Source organism: Malania oleifera, chromosome 7 (genome assembly GCF_029873635.1).
Source record: "Malania oleifera isolate guangnan ecotype guangnan chromosome 7, ASM2987363v1, whole genome shotgun sequence".
NCBI lineage: Eukaryota > Viridiplantae > Streptophyta > Magnoliopsida > Santalales > Ximeniaceae > Malania > Malania oleifera.
This window is the reverse complement of record NC_080423.1, coordinates 80,851,835-80,867,950: the sequence shown is the minus strand read 5'-3', so window position 1 is coordinate 80,867,950 and position 16,116 is coordinate 80,851,835. Positions and strand designations below refer to the sequence as shown.

Sequence of the window (16,116 nt, the reverse complement as noted above, 5' to 3'; positions counted from 1 at the left end):
AACATAGTAACAAGTTGGTGTTTTAGGAAACCACTAATTTTCATGGTTTGAGGATTAGCATAGCCAGCTAAAGCATGAACTAAAGAAGTGATAGATTCATCATTATCATCAGATTCCGTACCTTCCTAATTAGAATAAGGGGAGTCGTCCTCAGCCTCTACTAGCTCCTCCACTAGTTTAGTCATCAAGAGCCGTCCCATCATTATCATCAGATTTCGCACCTTCCTAATTTGAATAAGGGGAGTCATCCTCAACCTTTTCTAGCTCCTCCACTGGTTCAATCATCAAGAGTCGTCCCTTTTTGCAATGGTGCCCTCTATGCCACTTCTCATCACAATTAAACCCTTATCTTGTTTGCTCTTTGAGTCCTTCTAATTCAATTGTTTGGGAGAAGGATTGCAAGGAGCAAGTGCTGTTATAGTACTGCTGACATTTTTCTTGGTAATGGAGTTGCTAGAGTGACGTTGTTCTTTCCCAACTTCTCTTCTTCTAATAGTGCAAAGGAAATTACAGTGGTCATAGTTTGTGGCCAATACACTTTGACCTCACGTTGAATGTCGGGTTGGAGACCTTCAATAAAAGTACCCACAAGTTGGCTTTCATTCCAATCTTTAGTCTTGTTTTGTAGCCTGCTCAAATCGTGTCTGATACTCCAAGGCAATGCTAGCTTGGGGTATTTTGGCAAGCTCTCCATCAATATTTTTATATCCAATGTGCCCAAATTAGACAAGTAATCCAGAAACAAATTCTGCCCACAAAAGCATTCCGTGAAGATCCTCACACCAATCATACCATTGAATAGCATTGCCATCGAGGCTAATAGCAACAATCTCAACTTTAGATGTTTATGGGGTGCGGTGAAAGCAAAAGTATTTTTCAGCTCTAGAAACCCAACTGGTAGGATCATGACTACCCTGCTGAGGAAATTCCACCTTCATACGAGGACTATGATCACGCTCTCCTTGGTAACCTCTTTTGTGCATGTGCGACTGCTCCCTAGAGACATCATCTTCTCTCTCTCTTAATGGGAAGAAGATGTAATGAGTAGTTTGGAGAGCCTGGATCTCTTCAAATTGAGGCTTCAACATATTGCTAAATTCAGCCTTCAGCTTAGCTTTCATCTGGGACACTGCTGAATTTTATGAGGCCATTGTGTATGAGTGAAGATCAAGAATTCCAAGATCTTGCTTTTGACAGCAGGTTAACAGTGTCCACAAGAACAGTGACTCTGATACCAAATGATAAGATCCTAGGGTTTTATCATAGAGAAATTGGGGAAATTAAAAGAAGGGAAAATAGAAAGAGAAAATAGGGTTGATGATTGGAAATCATAGCACATTACTTAGAAATCTCAATTAACCTGAGAATCATAAATTAAATACAAAATCTCAATTGATTTGGGAATCCTAACAAATTAATTAGAAATCCCAATTGATTTGGGAATCCTAAAAGTAGAGCCTTTTAATAGGAATCTAGTGAGTCAGGGAGTGTGGTGAGAGATTCTAAAAAAACTAGGGAGGCGATCACGGATTTCTGTAGGAGGTGTGATTGAGAGTTGTGTGAGTAGGTTGATGCTGAATGGTTTTAATTGGAGTCCTATTGGTAGGACTTTGCTGCCTGGTTTGGTTGTTCAACATAGAGGAGGTTTAGGAGAGCTGTGTTTGAGATGGAGGGAGGTAAGGCACTAGGCCGTGCTGGTTTCACAATGGTTTTTTTTCAAGAAATACTTTGGGAGGTGAGCTGTGTTTTAGATGGAGAGAGGTAAGGCACTAGGCCCTCATGGTTTCACAATGGCTTTCTTTCAAGATACTTTGGGAGGTGATTCAAGAGGATATTATGGAGTTATTTCATGAGTTCAATAGGAATGGGATGGTGGGGGAAAAGTATCAATTGTACTTTTATTGTTTTTTGTTTTTAAGAAAGAGTGTTCTGAGAGGCTTGGTAATTTACAGCCAGGTTACTAGTGTTTACAAAGTCTTCGGGGAAGGTTCTTTCTAATAGGCTCTGTTAAGCTTTAAGGGATGCAGTTATTATGGAGCAGTCAGCCTTCTTATTTTCTTCTTTGATGGAAAAAATAAATTCATTAACAGAAAGAGAGGAAGTTACAAGCAGTATAGGATATGATATCCTCCAAAAAACAAACAAAATAGTTACATGCTAATAGGCCCTGTGAAGCTTTTAGGGATACAGTTATTATTGAACAGTCTGCCTTCTTATTTTTTTTCTTTGACAGAAAAAATAACTTCATTAACAGAAAGAGAGGAAGTTACAAGCAGTAGAGGATATATCCTCTATAAAACAATAAAAAATAGTTACATGTGAAACTCTCTCCAATCCCGCAAAATTAGATGACAAAATTTCTCTAAAGAAACCCAAAGAATGAGTCTAGAAGGAACCAAGGAAAATAACTCTATCCCATAAAAGATCTAAGGGAGTTGTTTTGACATTAAAAGTCCTTGCATTCCTTTCAATCCAGAAGGTTTGGTAAAAATACATTTCCATAAGATTGCCCCTCTTATTTCTCCCAAATCCTCTATACTGCACAAGCAAGAAAGCATAAAAAATTGTGAATAAATAAGCTCTAAAATGCTTAGGCACTTGACAATGGAGAACAAGTAGTCACTAGTTTCTCTCACCTCCAAACACATGATACAATATCCAGACAAATCCTCACTTCGAACAAATCATTCGTATTAAGTCTATTAAGAGCCAAAGTCCACATAAAATCCGTGATCTTTAAAGGAACCTTATCCTTCCAAATAAAGTAGCTCAAGATAAATAAGGAGAGCTTAGGGTTTTCAACAACTGTGAAAGAAAAGATTTTGTGGAAAAAGAACAATCCTCCCAAATGCTCAAATCATTAGGAACAAAAGACTGATGCACTCTCAACAAGAATGGCTAAATCATCTACCTCTCTTATTGAGATTTGAAGAAAAAAAAGGTGAAAGTCTCAAAAGAAAGAGCCACCCTCTGAAGAATAAAAAGAATTAATGGTGGCATTATGCATAGAAGGCATTTCAAAAAAGAAGGGACCAAAGATTCCAACAAACGTCACCCATGCGAATGTCATCCCAAATTTGAATGAGATTACCATTCCCAACTTGAAAATGGGTTAGAGGATAGAAGAAGGGAGCAATCTGTAAAATAAACTTACAGAGGCTTCTATGAGAATCATTGCCACTACTTCTAGTATCCCAAGCATTTCTATGCAAACTGTACTTGCAGCTAATTGCCGTGTGCCATAAGAAATCAACCTCCAGGGCTACCTCCATTACCATTTTCCAACGAGAGAAATGATTTGAGACACCAAATTCTTGAGTTCCAAACCCCCCCTTCAGGTTTAGGTCTTGTAACCTTATCTCAACTAAGAAGATGATCTCTTTTCTCCTCCTTGATATCCAGCCGCAAAAGGATCTCCCATAAGCCTTTCTAGGGTAGCAGCCACCCACACCAAAACTCTAAAATGGAAAAGAAAGTAAATGGAGGTGTTAGAAACAGCTGCATTGATGAGATTAATGTGACCCTTAAGGATAAATATGCCTTTTTCCAACCTAGTACCCATTGTTCCCGCCACTGGATCCTGAAAAGTAGAAGAATCAGGACTCTTACCAAGGGGATGACCCGTATAAGTCAAGGCCAGTTTAAAATAGTACATCTAGATAACAGCATAAACCTGTAATTGAAATCAGCCTTGTTGCCTCCCCATATTCATACCTGCATCCCTGCTGTCAGACAGACATGTTGATCTTAAATTCAAAATTTTCTAAAAAATTTAAGCTAGGTTAAAACCTTTCTAAATTTCACTGCATTCTCCTCGAGAAAAAAATAAGGGTATCAACATCAAATTGTTCATGGGATACTATGGCCATTTACTTGCCAACAATAATACATCAAACCACATTAAGGATGGACATATTTTAGATGCTCTTTTGGTTTCTTGTGGAGTGCTGGATGTAAGAAGGGGGGGAGGGTGGAGATTTTTGCTCAAACTATATTTTGAGAAAGCTTATGATGTCATGAATTCGATTTTTTTGTTTTTTTTTGTCTTTTGGAATTGGTGATGGTAAGAAGGGGGGTTTGGAGGGGCTTGAAGGAAGTGGATTTGAGGGTGTTTTTCCATAATGACTATGCTATAGTAAAGGGTCAACGAGAGAGTGGTTTAAAGGTTTACGATGGTTGAGACAAGCGAACCCATGCTTCACTTTTTTTTTTTATTTACTTTAGTGGTTGACGTGTTAAGTAGGATGATTAGCCTTGCTCAAGTTTGATGTGATTCGGGGTTTTAAGGTAGGCAGAGAGGCGGTTGTAATCTCCCCTTTTCAGTTTTATGATGATACCCTTCTTTTTCTTGAAGATAGGGCTGTTAAATTTTGAAAGATTTTACCTTGATATTTTCAAGAAAATTTTGGGTTTGAAAATCAATGTATAAGAGGGGTGATTGCTATTAACTTTGGGTGGAGGGGGGATGAGTTAAATTATTTTCTGTGTTAGCTGGTTGTGCCATTTTAGATTTCCCTCTGACTTAATTGGTCCTCCTCTTGGAGCTCATCCTAATTCCTCAAGTTTTTGGGACACCGGAAATAGGGGGAAACAGATTGGAGGGTTTGAAGAGGGCGTACTTATCTTCATGGGGTGGCATTACCCTCTTCAATGCTGCCCGTGCTAATATTTCCATTTTTCTCTTTTTAAACATATGACAAGAGTAGTTGCCACTCTGAAAAGGCTTGTGACAGATTTATTGTGTGTAGGTATAGGGGAAGACAAAGAGAGATCATCTTATTTTATGGGATATAGTTAGAAGACCCAAATTTTTGAAGGGGGTTTGGGCCTTGGGAAATGTGGTCTCTAGAAACATTTCTCTAGTTGGGAAATGGTTATTGAGGTTTTCCTTGGAGGTTGACTCCTTACGGCAGATGGTGATTAGAAACAAGTATCTCTTGCATCAAAATTATTGGAATGCTAGAGATAGTGGTGATGTTTTTGAGGTAAGCTCTTGAAAGTTATTTTGCAGCTTGCTCATTTTCTTTTACCCTCTTACCCAATTTTGGGTGGTAAATGATAATTTTAATTAGTTCATGGAGTACAATTGGGTGGGTGAGGTTTCGTTTGAGTCTTTGATCCCTTGCCCTTGGTTTTGCCTGTAATGCTCTGATTAATTCCTATTATCTTTGGAAAGGAACTCTCTTGGGATTTTCATTTTTTAGGAATCTCAAAGAAGGAGGTTGATGATTTGACCATTTTCCTTTTCTATGGAAGTTTTTTTCCTTTTAGTTGTTGAAATCTTCGGACCCTTCTTATTTCCATTTGAATGATTTCATTTGGAAGGCTAAGCTTCCTTCAAGATCAGGGCTTCATATGGACATTGGCTTTTAATAGGTTTAATACTAATGATTTGTTTCTGGTGAGGAGCATGGTCTTAAATTTCCACGAAATTGTCGAAATTTCCGTCGAAATTTCCGATTTCCATCACCCTCGAAATTGAAATGGTAGTCGATTTCCGTCTTGCATAATTTCCATCGAAATCTCAACGAATCATCTTAAATTTGTCGAAATCTCGAAATTTGTCAAAATCTTAACTATACAATGAAATTTTATCAGAATTCAAATGAGAGATTTAAGAGTGAAGTGAAATTTCTCTTTTAATTTATATTATTTATTTTAACGAAACAAAAGATTATTACAAGTTCTTTTGAAATTATATGAAAAAATAAGCTTATAGTAACATTTTATTTAGCCATTCATGTCTACATTATCATTATTTGTATAAGAAATAATATTTAAATTATTTATGAATTTCATTTGTATTAACTGAATATGTTTAAGGTGCATTATCTTACAAATATGTTTGATACACATATTATTTTACGACTTTTCCACCTCATACAAAACAAAGATGTATTTAATTTGTAATATATTAGTCCTAAAACTTATATTATTATGTTTGTTAACCATTTCTAAAGTTTCACAAAGAATTTCGTGCTTTACTACTAATTTCCGTTATTTTTTCAAATCAAAATCGAAATTGACAGAAAAATTGAAATTTCCGTACTTTTGGAGCTTCGAAATTTGAGTCGAAATCGAAATTTAAGACCTTGGTGAGGAGGCCTTATGACGACGCTATCAATTTGGGTGGCCAAGCAGATTTGGCCTACCTGTTCTCAGTTTTTGATGAGGTTTTCATGCTTCCATGGCTGATGTTTTCTTTTTGGTGCAGTTTAGAGGTTGTGGGAGGAGTAAGAAAGGAATGGTTTTGTGGTGTTGCACTGTTTTTCCTCCTTTTTGGGTTCTTATGGATAGAAAGTAATACAAATATTTTTAATAACAAAAACAATTTCATCTCGTTTATCATAGGATTGAGTTGTTTTCCTCGCTTCCTTTTGGGCTCATTGGGGTTTTTTTGGAGGAGGCTTTTTGAGTTATTTGTAGAGGGATCGGGGTGGCCCTTTATTGTAACTATTTTTGTTTGTTCTTTTATGAGAATAATACTTCATTCCTTGTAGTTTACTCTCTTTTCTGTTCATGAAGTTCTTTTTCTATCAAATCCCCCCCCCCCCCCCCCAAAAAAAAGAAAGATATAAAAAAAAAAATACTGATGACGAGAGCATTACAAAGTGGTGAACTGTCTTTAAGTGCAACATTGCGCACGAATGCTTGAGTCATTGTTTTAGGCATACTATGGGCTTGAGTATTAGTGGGAGCAATGTCCCATGTATGCTTTGGGCATGGAAGTGGTGGGCTAACTGAATCCTGCTCAATTATATTTGCTGGATCTGATTTGAGAGTCCAGACTATCCAACAGCTGGCACAAATGCAGTGTAATATTGAGAATACTTGATCCAACCCAATCCAAGCCATGTCATTCCCTTGGATATGCAGGCCCCATTCTTCACATAACCCAGCCCATTACACTACATCTGATCATGTTCCAATTAAACCCTAGTTGCATATGAATGGACTGCTGACCCAAATGCAGTGTAATATTGAGAATACTTGATCCAACCCAATCCAACCCCCCCCCCCCCCCCCCCCCCCCCCCCCCCAAAACTGAAAAAGAAGAGCAGAGAATTGACAGCTGATGATGCACAACAAGGCATCACGACCTGCATTGCACCCCAACACTGACCACAATTCTTGTTGCTTCCTGCCATAAAAATGTTGCTCCATGGATGACTATTGTCCTATAACCCCTCACCATTACTAGAAACAATGATCACACTAATTCCTGCTCAAATCCTCATATCATTGATCCTTTTTAAATCAGGAACAAAAACCAAAAAACATTTACCCTTCCATCCCAACCCTAACTCTAAGAACTTCTCCATCTTTGTTTATCAAATTGCTAAGAAAAATATGATGGTTGCCAATTTGCATGCTCAAGAATCCCTATCCCAACTTTGCAAACACCGATGGCATACCATTCAAGAACTACTTCATGACGATGAAGATACCTCACTCATTGATTATGATGAGGGTTATGCTCAAGCACAAAGAATAACGCGCCCTTTCTCACTATCTAGTCTCAAATAAAACGTTTCCCCTTTAGTCTGGACTGATATTCCTTGATGCCCTCCCTAAATGGCCTACAACCAACTAGTGTACAGGAGAAGGGAGAGGGGCAGCAAAGGAAAAAGGTCTCGCGAAGCCATCTCTTCTCTCTATTGGGATGCTAAAATGTGGCTTAGATGTTCATCTAATAATCCATGGAGTTTTGTTTTGCAAGTTTACTCTTTTGTCTTCTAAGTTCTAACTATGTTTAAATTGGGAAATGATTCTTGTATACAATTCTCAGATGACTGGGTGTGCTGATGGCTGAAGATTGAAGAGCTATTGAGCATTTCTTTCTTTGGGTTTGGGAAGAAGAAAGATGCTGAAAGTTTGTGGAGGTGTGCGATCTTTGTTGTTATGTAGGGGGATCTGGTTGGAGTGAAGTGCACATATTTTCACAAGAAAGAAATTGTCTCCATTTTTCTTTTGGGACATGATTCAATAGTTGGTATCTGTTTCGGCTTTTAGTGCAAGCTGTAATAAGAGTACATATGTCTTGAGGATTTTTCTGTGCGATTTGAAGGCTTTACTAAGATGATTGCATTTTATTTTTGGCACTCTCTTTGGAAAGATTTCTTGTCCTCTTTGTTGTATATTCTCGTGTCCTATTAATGTTCTTTCATTTTTTATTTATTTTAATTTTTATTGTAGCTTGATATACATTGTTGGTCCTTATCCTAGCAGCTTAAGTTTTTAGGTAAAGTGGTAATCTAATATGGTACCATACTTGGTAACCAGGAGGTTTTGGGTTCTAGTCTTGATGCTTGTGTTTATTGTATTTTGTTTAAAAAAAATTATTGTATTCCCTAATGGGCGTAATTATTGTATGCTAATCTCTCCATGTGCTGTTAGGCTGCACGTGCAGGGGAGTGTTAAAACTTGATATACATTGTTGGTCCACAATCTAAAAGCTTAAGATTATAGGTAAAGTGGTAATCTAACATCTATCTAAAAGAAATATTATTACTGTTGTTGTGGGAAAACGCAAGGAAAATTTGATTGTAGATGTACGAGAAAATATGTAAGGAGGTTAAGGCAATCTCCAAATGAAATGAAGCAATAGAAAGGAAAGATAAAATATTAGAGAATCAATTCACCAAATATTTGCAATCACTTTGACATAAAGCGAAATCCCTTTAAACTTTCAGAAGCATATGCTATAAACATCTAAGGAAAACAATTCATTCACAAAGTAATTGCAGGGGAGGAGAATGCCCGTTGAAGATACATTCACTCCTCTCTAACCACTTGTGAGAGAGATTCCGTTTGCAAAATACGCATTGCACATAATAAAGGGGAAGGGCCTTATTTGAGCTTTTTACTTGGAATAGGTTATTGATGCTAAAATTTTAAGGATGGATAACCAACAAAAAGTCTATGCCTTTTTTAGTTTTCAAGAAAAGGTCTAAAGGGAGTCAGAGTAGGATTAGGTTAAAAAAGAAAAGAAAAAAATGATGAGTAAAAATTTTTATAGTAAACTTGTAGACTTGGGTAAATTCTTCCTTCTCCATTCAAAGAAGGTTGAAAGGGATCCACCAATGCAAGTAACATAGAAAGATCCTCCATCTTTCTATTGTTGATATTTCATAAAAGAAAATAATTAACAATTCCCACAAGGACTCCTTAAGAGTCATCATAAAGCTAGTGAGGGGTAACATGAATATTAGAAAAATACGAAGATGCAACTAAGCCTTAAATCCTACTAGGCGGGATTGGCTACATGAATTTTTCTACCAATTTACACAATTGTGGGCAATTTCTTCAACAATTTAAGGGCTATTAAAACCTTATTATCTCATTCCAAGTTATTTTAGATCTATCCTTATCCATTTTACTACCACTAATAGTAACTAAGTCACTCCTAACTAGTGTACTGTTTAGCCTACTGTGTAGATATCCAAACCATTTTAGTTGCCCCTCTTTTATCTTATCTTCTACAGGTGCTATGCATAGCTTACCACGAATATGTTCATTTCTTAATTTATCTTTTAAAGCTGTACCACTCATCTACCTAAGCATTTTTATTTTGACAATTTTTACTTTTTGGATATGTTGTTACTTAAATGTCAAAGATTCTAGTCCATATAACATAGCTGGTCTTGTAGCCACCCTATAAAACTTTCCTTTTTAATTTTAAGGGTGTTCTACGTTCGCACAACACACTTAAAGCATTTCTCCATTTTATCCACACAACTTTAACTCTATGCATAACATCTCCTTCCATTTCTCCTTTAGCTTGCGTAATATATCCAAGGTATTGTAATCTAGTACTTCTATTAATTTTTTGACCGTCAAGTTTAATATTTTCCCCAATATTTCTCCTACCATGACTAAAATTACATTTCACATTGCAATGGAGAGAAGATTAAAATTGATAATCAAGAGATTAATAGCACTAATAGATTTAGATATCTTGGATCTATTATGCAAGGGGAAGTGTAAATTAAAGATGTAATACATAGAATTAAAATAGGTTTGAGTAAAATTGAGGAGTGCATCAGATGTGTTGTGTGATTGTAGAATATCCTTAAAATTGAAAGGAAATTTTTATATGACGGCTATAAGGCTGGCTATGCTTTATGGTTCAAATGTTGGGCTACTAAGAAACAATATGTACAGGAAGTAAAAGTTGCTGAAATGTGAATGTTAAGGTGGACAAGTGGTATAACAATAAAAGATAAAATAAGAAACAAGCACATATACGCAATAATTTAGGCATAGCACCAGTTGAAGACAAGATAAGGGAGGGGCGACATAGATGGTTTTGACGTTTAAAACACAAACCTAGTAGAACACCTGTGTGGATGAGTGAGTTTGTTATTATTTTTGGCATGAAAAGGGGTAGGAGTAGACCTAAATAACTTGGAATGAGGTAGTGAGGAAGGATTTAATAGCCCTTAATCTAATAGAAGAAAATGCTCTTGATCGGGTGATATGGCGGAACAGGATTCATGTATTCGAATCCACCTAGTGGGACTTAAGGTGTGTTGTTGTTTGTTGTATATTTTATTTTATTTTTCTGCCTTATTTCTACTTATCCTAGAACCTCTAGATTCTAAAGCTTCTCTCCATAATTCTAACTTAAATTCAACTCCATCCCTAGTTTCATCAATTTGGATTCTAGAAAATGTCATCTTTGGACAACATACATCATGGAACCTCATTTTGGATGCTCCTATTAAGTTCATCAATCCACTAGTGCGAAAAAAATAAGGGCTTAAAGTAGATCTTGATGTACACCTATTGTGATGGATAAAATAATATAATAAGTTGAAAGAAATCAAGAAAGAAATTGTCAAATCCTCAATAAATTTTTCAAAAGGCATGCTTTGAAGTGTGAAACCACAATTTCCAAGAAATTGCCTGAGTTTTCGGTTTACACCCCCCTCAAAATCAAATGACAATCAACATCTGTCTTACAAAATTTACATTGGAATTTCCATGAGATCAAAATCTTGAAAGTTTTTTGGAAATTTGACTATCTACTAAAATGTCATTTGAAATTGAAGTTTGAGGTTCAATATCCGAAAAAGAAATTGACCTTAGATAATCTATTTTATTGAAAATAAAAACAATTACAGGAAGAATATGAATGATAACCTCATGACCTCTGAAATTTCATGCAAAATTGAAGATAGATATTAGTTACAACATTTTCTTCAGCCTTTAATGTCAAATTCAGTTCTATTTGCACAATAACTAATTATAACTGATATTTGAATTTCATTTGTATTAATTGAATATATTTAATATCATGATTGTATTACAAATATTGTACCTTATACATTACATAGTGATACGGATGTATTTATTTACGATATTTTTATTCTGAATCTTGCATTATTATGTCTAACAATTTCCAAAGTTTCATTGAAGTATTACATGATTTACAACCATCATTTTTGACATTAAAATTGTTATTGGAAATTTTAGTTGAAATCGAAATTTAGAATGTTGTTTCCAAGGGAAATAGCGGTAACCATTTCCCCTACTAAAGCAATTTTCTTGGAAGCGAAATTACTGAAACCTGAACCCCCTTAGGATTGAGACTTGCAAACTGTCTCCCAACTAGCCGTAACAGTGAGGGTAATGGTAACCATAACAGCCATCACGGATGTTACATAATGGGTAATTATCTGCATCAGTGAATTTGTCTTTTGCATTTGAAAAAAGTTGTAGAAGCAGACATGTTCACATGTTTTGACCTAAAACATTCAACATTAATGTTTAATTGAATTTTAATTAATTTAAATTAACCTATGGTCAACATATATTGCAGCTATTGAGTGTTGCCCTGGCTTTCAAGTTGCTATTGGTGACAAAAGCCCTATATTAGCTACTTTCACAACAATTTTTTTTAACATAAATTATAAAGGTAGTAATTCATAAATTACTGTTAAAAAAAGATAGGAAATCATAAATATAATGAAAAAAAAAAAAACAATCATCATAACAAGTTTGCTGTTCATTATAATCTAAAGTCCAACTGACTCCAACTCTAAATCGTAACTACATAATATTTTTATTTTGTAAAATAAAAAAAAGTGCTAAATTTATAAATGAAAAAAAGCAGAAAACTGAAAATAAAAATATAAAAGTTAGTTTAAAAAGGAAAATTTTTTTAAAAAACCTAAACTTTCTATACCAATAGGTACATGTTATAAAATATTTTAACTGCAAAAAATTAAACTCCTGATTCTGCACTTAGTAAACTTAAAAAGGGAAGATAGCAGAATGAACAGAAAATTAATTTGTTAAAAAAAAAGTGCAGATTGAAATTTCTGCCACTCTATATTAGGCCAATGACATACAAGGTTAATGAGCTTCGTTATTAAAGAGAAAGTCATGTAAATGTATTTCACTTATGGGAACTGTAACTCCATGATTTGCACCAGATCTTTAAATTGGTGGTTTTAAACCTTCAAAAATAGTATATCCGGGTAATCATTATCTTTGTCATAAATCAAGAGGAAATAAAAGCAAAAAGCCATGAAAACCCTACACTGACTGCTGCATAACAAGTTGTGATTTGGGGGCCCCAATATTTTGAAATATTGATTCCAAGCTTGAATTTCAGTGTTCAATGCGGAGGGCAGAGAGGAGGAGAAAGAGTGAGAAGGAAAAGTGTTGAGGACCTTTTCTGCTATGTTCACTGGGCTGCCCTTTTTTATTTTTATAGAGTTAGCTTGAATTTCTTGGATAAAATTTTTATGAGGAAGGGGTTTGGTGAGAGATGGTGTTTGTGGTGAAGGGTCTGTCTAATCTGTTCTTTCCAGTGGTTGTGATTGGTGAGTGGCTAACCAAAATCCTTGTTTTGTGCCTGAAGCGGTATTAGACAAGGTGATCCAAGGGGAAACATTATTGACTTAGTAACCTTTGTTTCTTTTCTGTTATTATGGAGTCAAAGAAATAGATAACTTGTTAGGAAGAAATGGATGAAGACACTAACATGCTTGTTTGCATGAGATTGTATGATGGGTGTGCATACTATTTGGATTCTTAGAAATGAGTTTTGTGTTTGGTTTGGTACCCCTTTAGTGCACTCTAATGATTTCTTTGACTTATTTTATGAAAAAATATTCATTTGTTGATTTATAGTCGTCATCATTGAATATATTTGCATCATTGTTACCAATGAAACTACATATACTATATGTCAGCAGCACTTGTTGAAACAGATGATATATTTTCTTGTTGTATTGTCTTGTGACTTGGGTTATTAAGAATAGATTCATTACTCCAATCCCACCTTAGAAGGAGGACAAAAGTTCTAGTTTTTAAATCTGTGTCTCCCTCTTAAACAGACGATGTTGATATGGATGGTATAAACAATCGGAGCAATATGGTGGATTATTTTCACACCCCACCCTCTCTTTTGTGCCCTAAAGGGTGACTATTCCAATTTTCTGAATGCTGTTTTTATCTTTTTACTGTTAAATAGATGTCTGCAGTAATGCATATTTCTTTCACGCTTTGGATGTTAAAGTATGATATTGCAATCCAGATTGCAATTTTAACAACCATGAGTTTAAATTGTTAAAGAAAAGTCCACAGGAATGTTCATTTCTTTCATGCTTTTGCATGTTACAACTGTTTCTTAATGGACCCATTACTTATCACCTTATTGGTAATAAGGCCATGAAAGCACCATTTTACATGCTACATTCATCAACATTCAACAGCATGCTGAATTTTAATCTTAGAAACTCGAGCAATTTATTTTGTGTATGATTTCAGGTATGAACCAGTTTTAGTGCAGGAAATGCTTATTCTTCTCATCCAAATAGTTAAAGAAAGGGGATTTTGTGGATTAACTACAGCTGAAAGTTTGAAGAGGGAGTTGGTTTATAGGCTATCGATTGGAGATGCAACTCATAGTCAGTTGATGAAATTCCTCCCTCGTGATCTATCCAAAAGTGATCAACTTACTGAAATTTTGAGTACTGTTGCACTGTATTCCAATCCCTCTGGCATGAAGCAGGGGATGTATTCACTGCAGTGGAATTTTTGGAAAGAACTGGATTTATACCATCCCCGTTGGAATTCAAGGGACTTGCAAGTTGCAGAGGAAAGATATTTGCGCTTCTGTAGTGTTTCTCCATTAACCACTCAGCTTCCAAAATGGACAAAAATTTATCCTCCTCTTAAAGGAGTAGCTCGAGTAGCTACGTGTAGAACTGTCTTTCAAATTATCCGTTCTGTGATATATTATGCTGTTATTTCTGTGATTGCTGATAAATTTACGATATCACGGGCTCCTGATACAGTTCTTCTTACAGCATTGCACTTACTTGCTCTAGCACTAGACATTTGTGCTCTTCAGAAGAATGTTAATGGCACTTCATGTTTCGTTGAGGATGCAATTCCCATGCTAGCATTTGCTGTTGAAGAGATTGGTGAGGGAGTAAATAATATATCTAGTGACCAATGTTTGTTGTCCCTTCTTGTTTCATTGATGAGGTTGCGTAAGGATGAAGATGTAGGTTACCATATGGAAGCAGGAAGTTGCAATATATCTTCTTTAATTGAAAGTTTGTTGAAGAAGTTCGCTGAGGTTGATTCCAGATGCATGACAAAACTGCAGAAACTAGCACCTGAAGTGGTCAATCATTTAGTTCAATCCTTTCCAAACAGTGATACAAATATTTTGGGGTCTGCTTCTGATGGTGAGAAGCGCAAGGCAAAAGCACGAGAGAGACAGGCTGCTATATTGGTGAGCTGTTATTCTTTGATTTTCTAATGTGCAATCCCCAGAGAAATGTTTTCTAGGATAAATTAGCAGGTTCTCCTCCTCTTATTTAACTCCCTGATATTTAAGGGATAGGTTCTCTGGCATTTTTTTTTTTTTTAATTCTAATCCACTAATATGTCAATTCTAGGCTGCTTTTCATTTTCTTGAACTTGTCTCAAGAATGTAGAAATGAAGTGTCTTCTGGTGGGTTGGATTATTCTGTTCTCTGGACTGGGTCACACCATGTTTGACTGGACTTTTCTTTGTGTATTTGGTTTACTGTGCAGGAAAAAATGAAGGCTGAGCAATCCAAATTTTTGGAGAGTATTAAGTCCTCTTCTGATGATGGGTTGAATTGTCCTGTACCAGATCAAAAAGTATGTGAATCTGATGATGGAAATGATTCGGAAGAGTCTGTACAGGATGTTTGCTCTCTTTGCCGTGATCCTAATTCTAGAAGTTCTGTATCTTACCTGATTCTTCTTGAGGTTAGTAACTAAATTGTGCCCGATGTCGTTAAGATTTATGGATAGCTTAGGCTTCTGTTTATTTTTGTCTTTTTGAATGTTTAATCCTGCTTGCAAACTGCATAATGACATCTGACTGACATTGTTTCCTTTTTCTTGGAACTAGAAATCGAAGCTATTGAGTTTTGTGGACAGAGGTCCCCCATCATGGGAGCAAGTTCACCAGCCAAACAGGATGCGTTCTACAAGTTCCACAAACAAGATAGTTGATCAATCTGAAAGTAGCACTTTCTTTGGCAGTTCAGGAATGATTTTATCTTCCGAGTTGGTTCAGAAAGCTCTGAATGAGTTAGCCTCCGGTGGACAACCAGGCGATGTGAATGCCTTTCTAGAGTTCATCCGGACTCGTTATCCTGCATTGAGAAATATTCAAAAGCCTTGCGGATCCAGTAAAAAAAGGGAGGGTATTGCATATTCCTTTGAGATAGTAGAAGAAGATATGTACTTCTCTATTCAAAGTGAAATGCAGGATAATTTAAATATTGCAGAAGATGAAAAAAAATTTTCAATTGCTGAACTGTGTACAAGAAACAGCAGGAATACTGAATCCATTTTGCTTGGAAAATATATGGCTGCTATTTCAAGAGAGATGATGGAAAATTGCTTGGGTTCTCAGACTTCCCATAAAAAAGATAATAGTTCACCATCAGAAATTTCTGCACCATTTCCATCATATGATGGCTTTGGCCCCTGTTCCTCTGATGGAGTTTTTATTTCTTCCTGTGGGCATGCTGTGCATCAGGGATGTCTTGATCGTTATTTATCTTCCCTGAAGGAAAGGCAAGTATTTGTTTTTTTTTAAATTTTTTTTTA

The 16,116-nt window shown here is 35.8% G+C and overlaps 1 protein-coding gene across 2 annotated transcripts in view; it reads left to right on the top strand.

Moving 5' to 3' along the window:
* Positions 1-16,116, top strand: part of LOC131160103 (E3 ubiquitin-protein ligase PRT6) — a 119,649-nt gene that overhangs the window by 34,861 nt on the left and 68,672 nt on the right. For both annotated transcript variants that reach the window (XR_009137931.1, XM_058115443.1), the window contains exons 5-7: positions 13,783-14,758; positions 15,064-15,264; positions 15,410-16,083. Coding sequence is in view for 1 of the 2 variants with exons in the window: in XM_058115443.1 (XP_057971426.1) it covers positions 13,783-14,758; positions 15,064-15,264; positions 15,410-16,083 (1,851 nt within the window). In the remaining variant the exon portion in view is untranslated. The remainder of the gene's footprint in view (positions 1-13,782; positions 14,759-15,063; positions 15,265-15,409; positions 16,084-16,116) is intronic.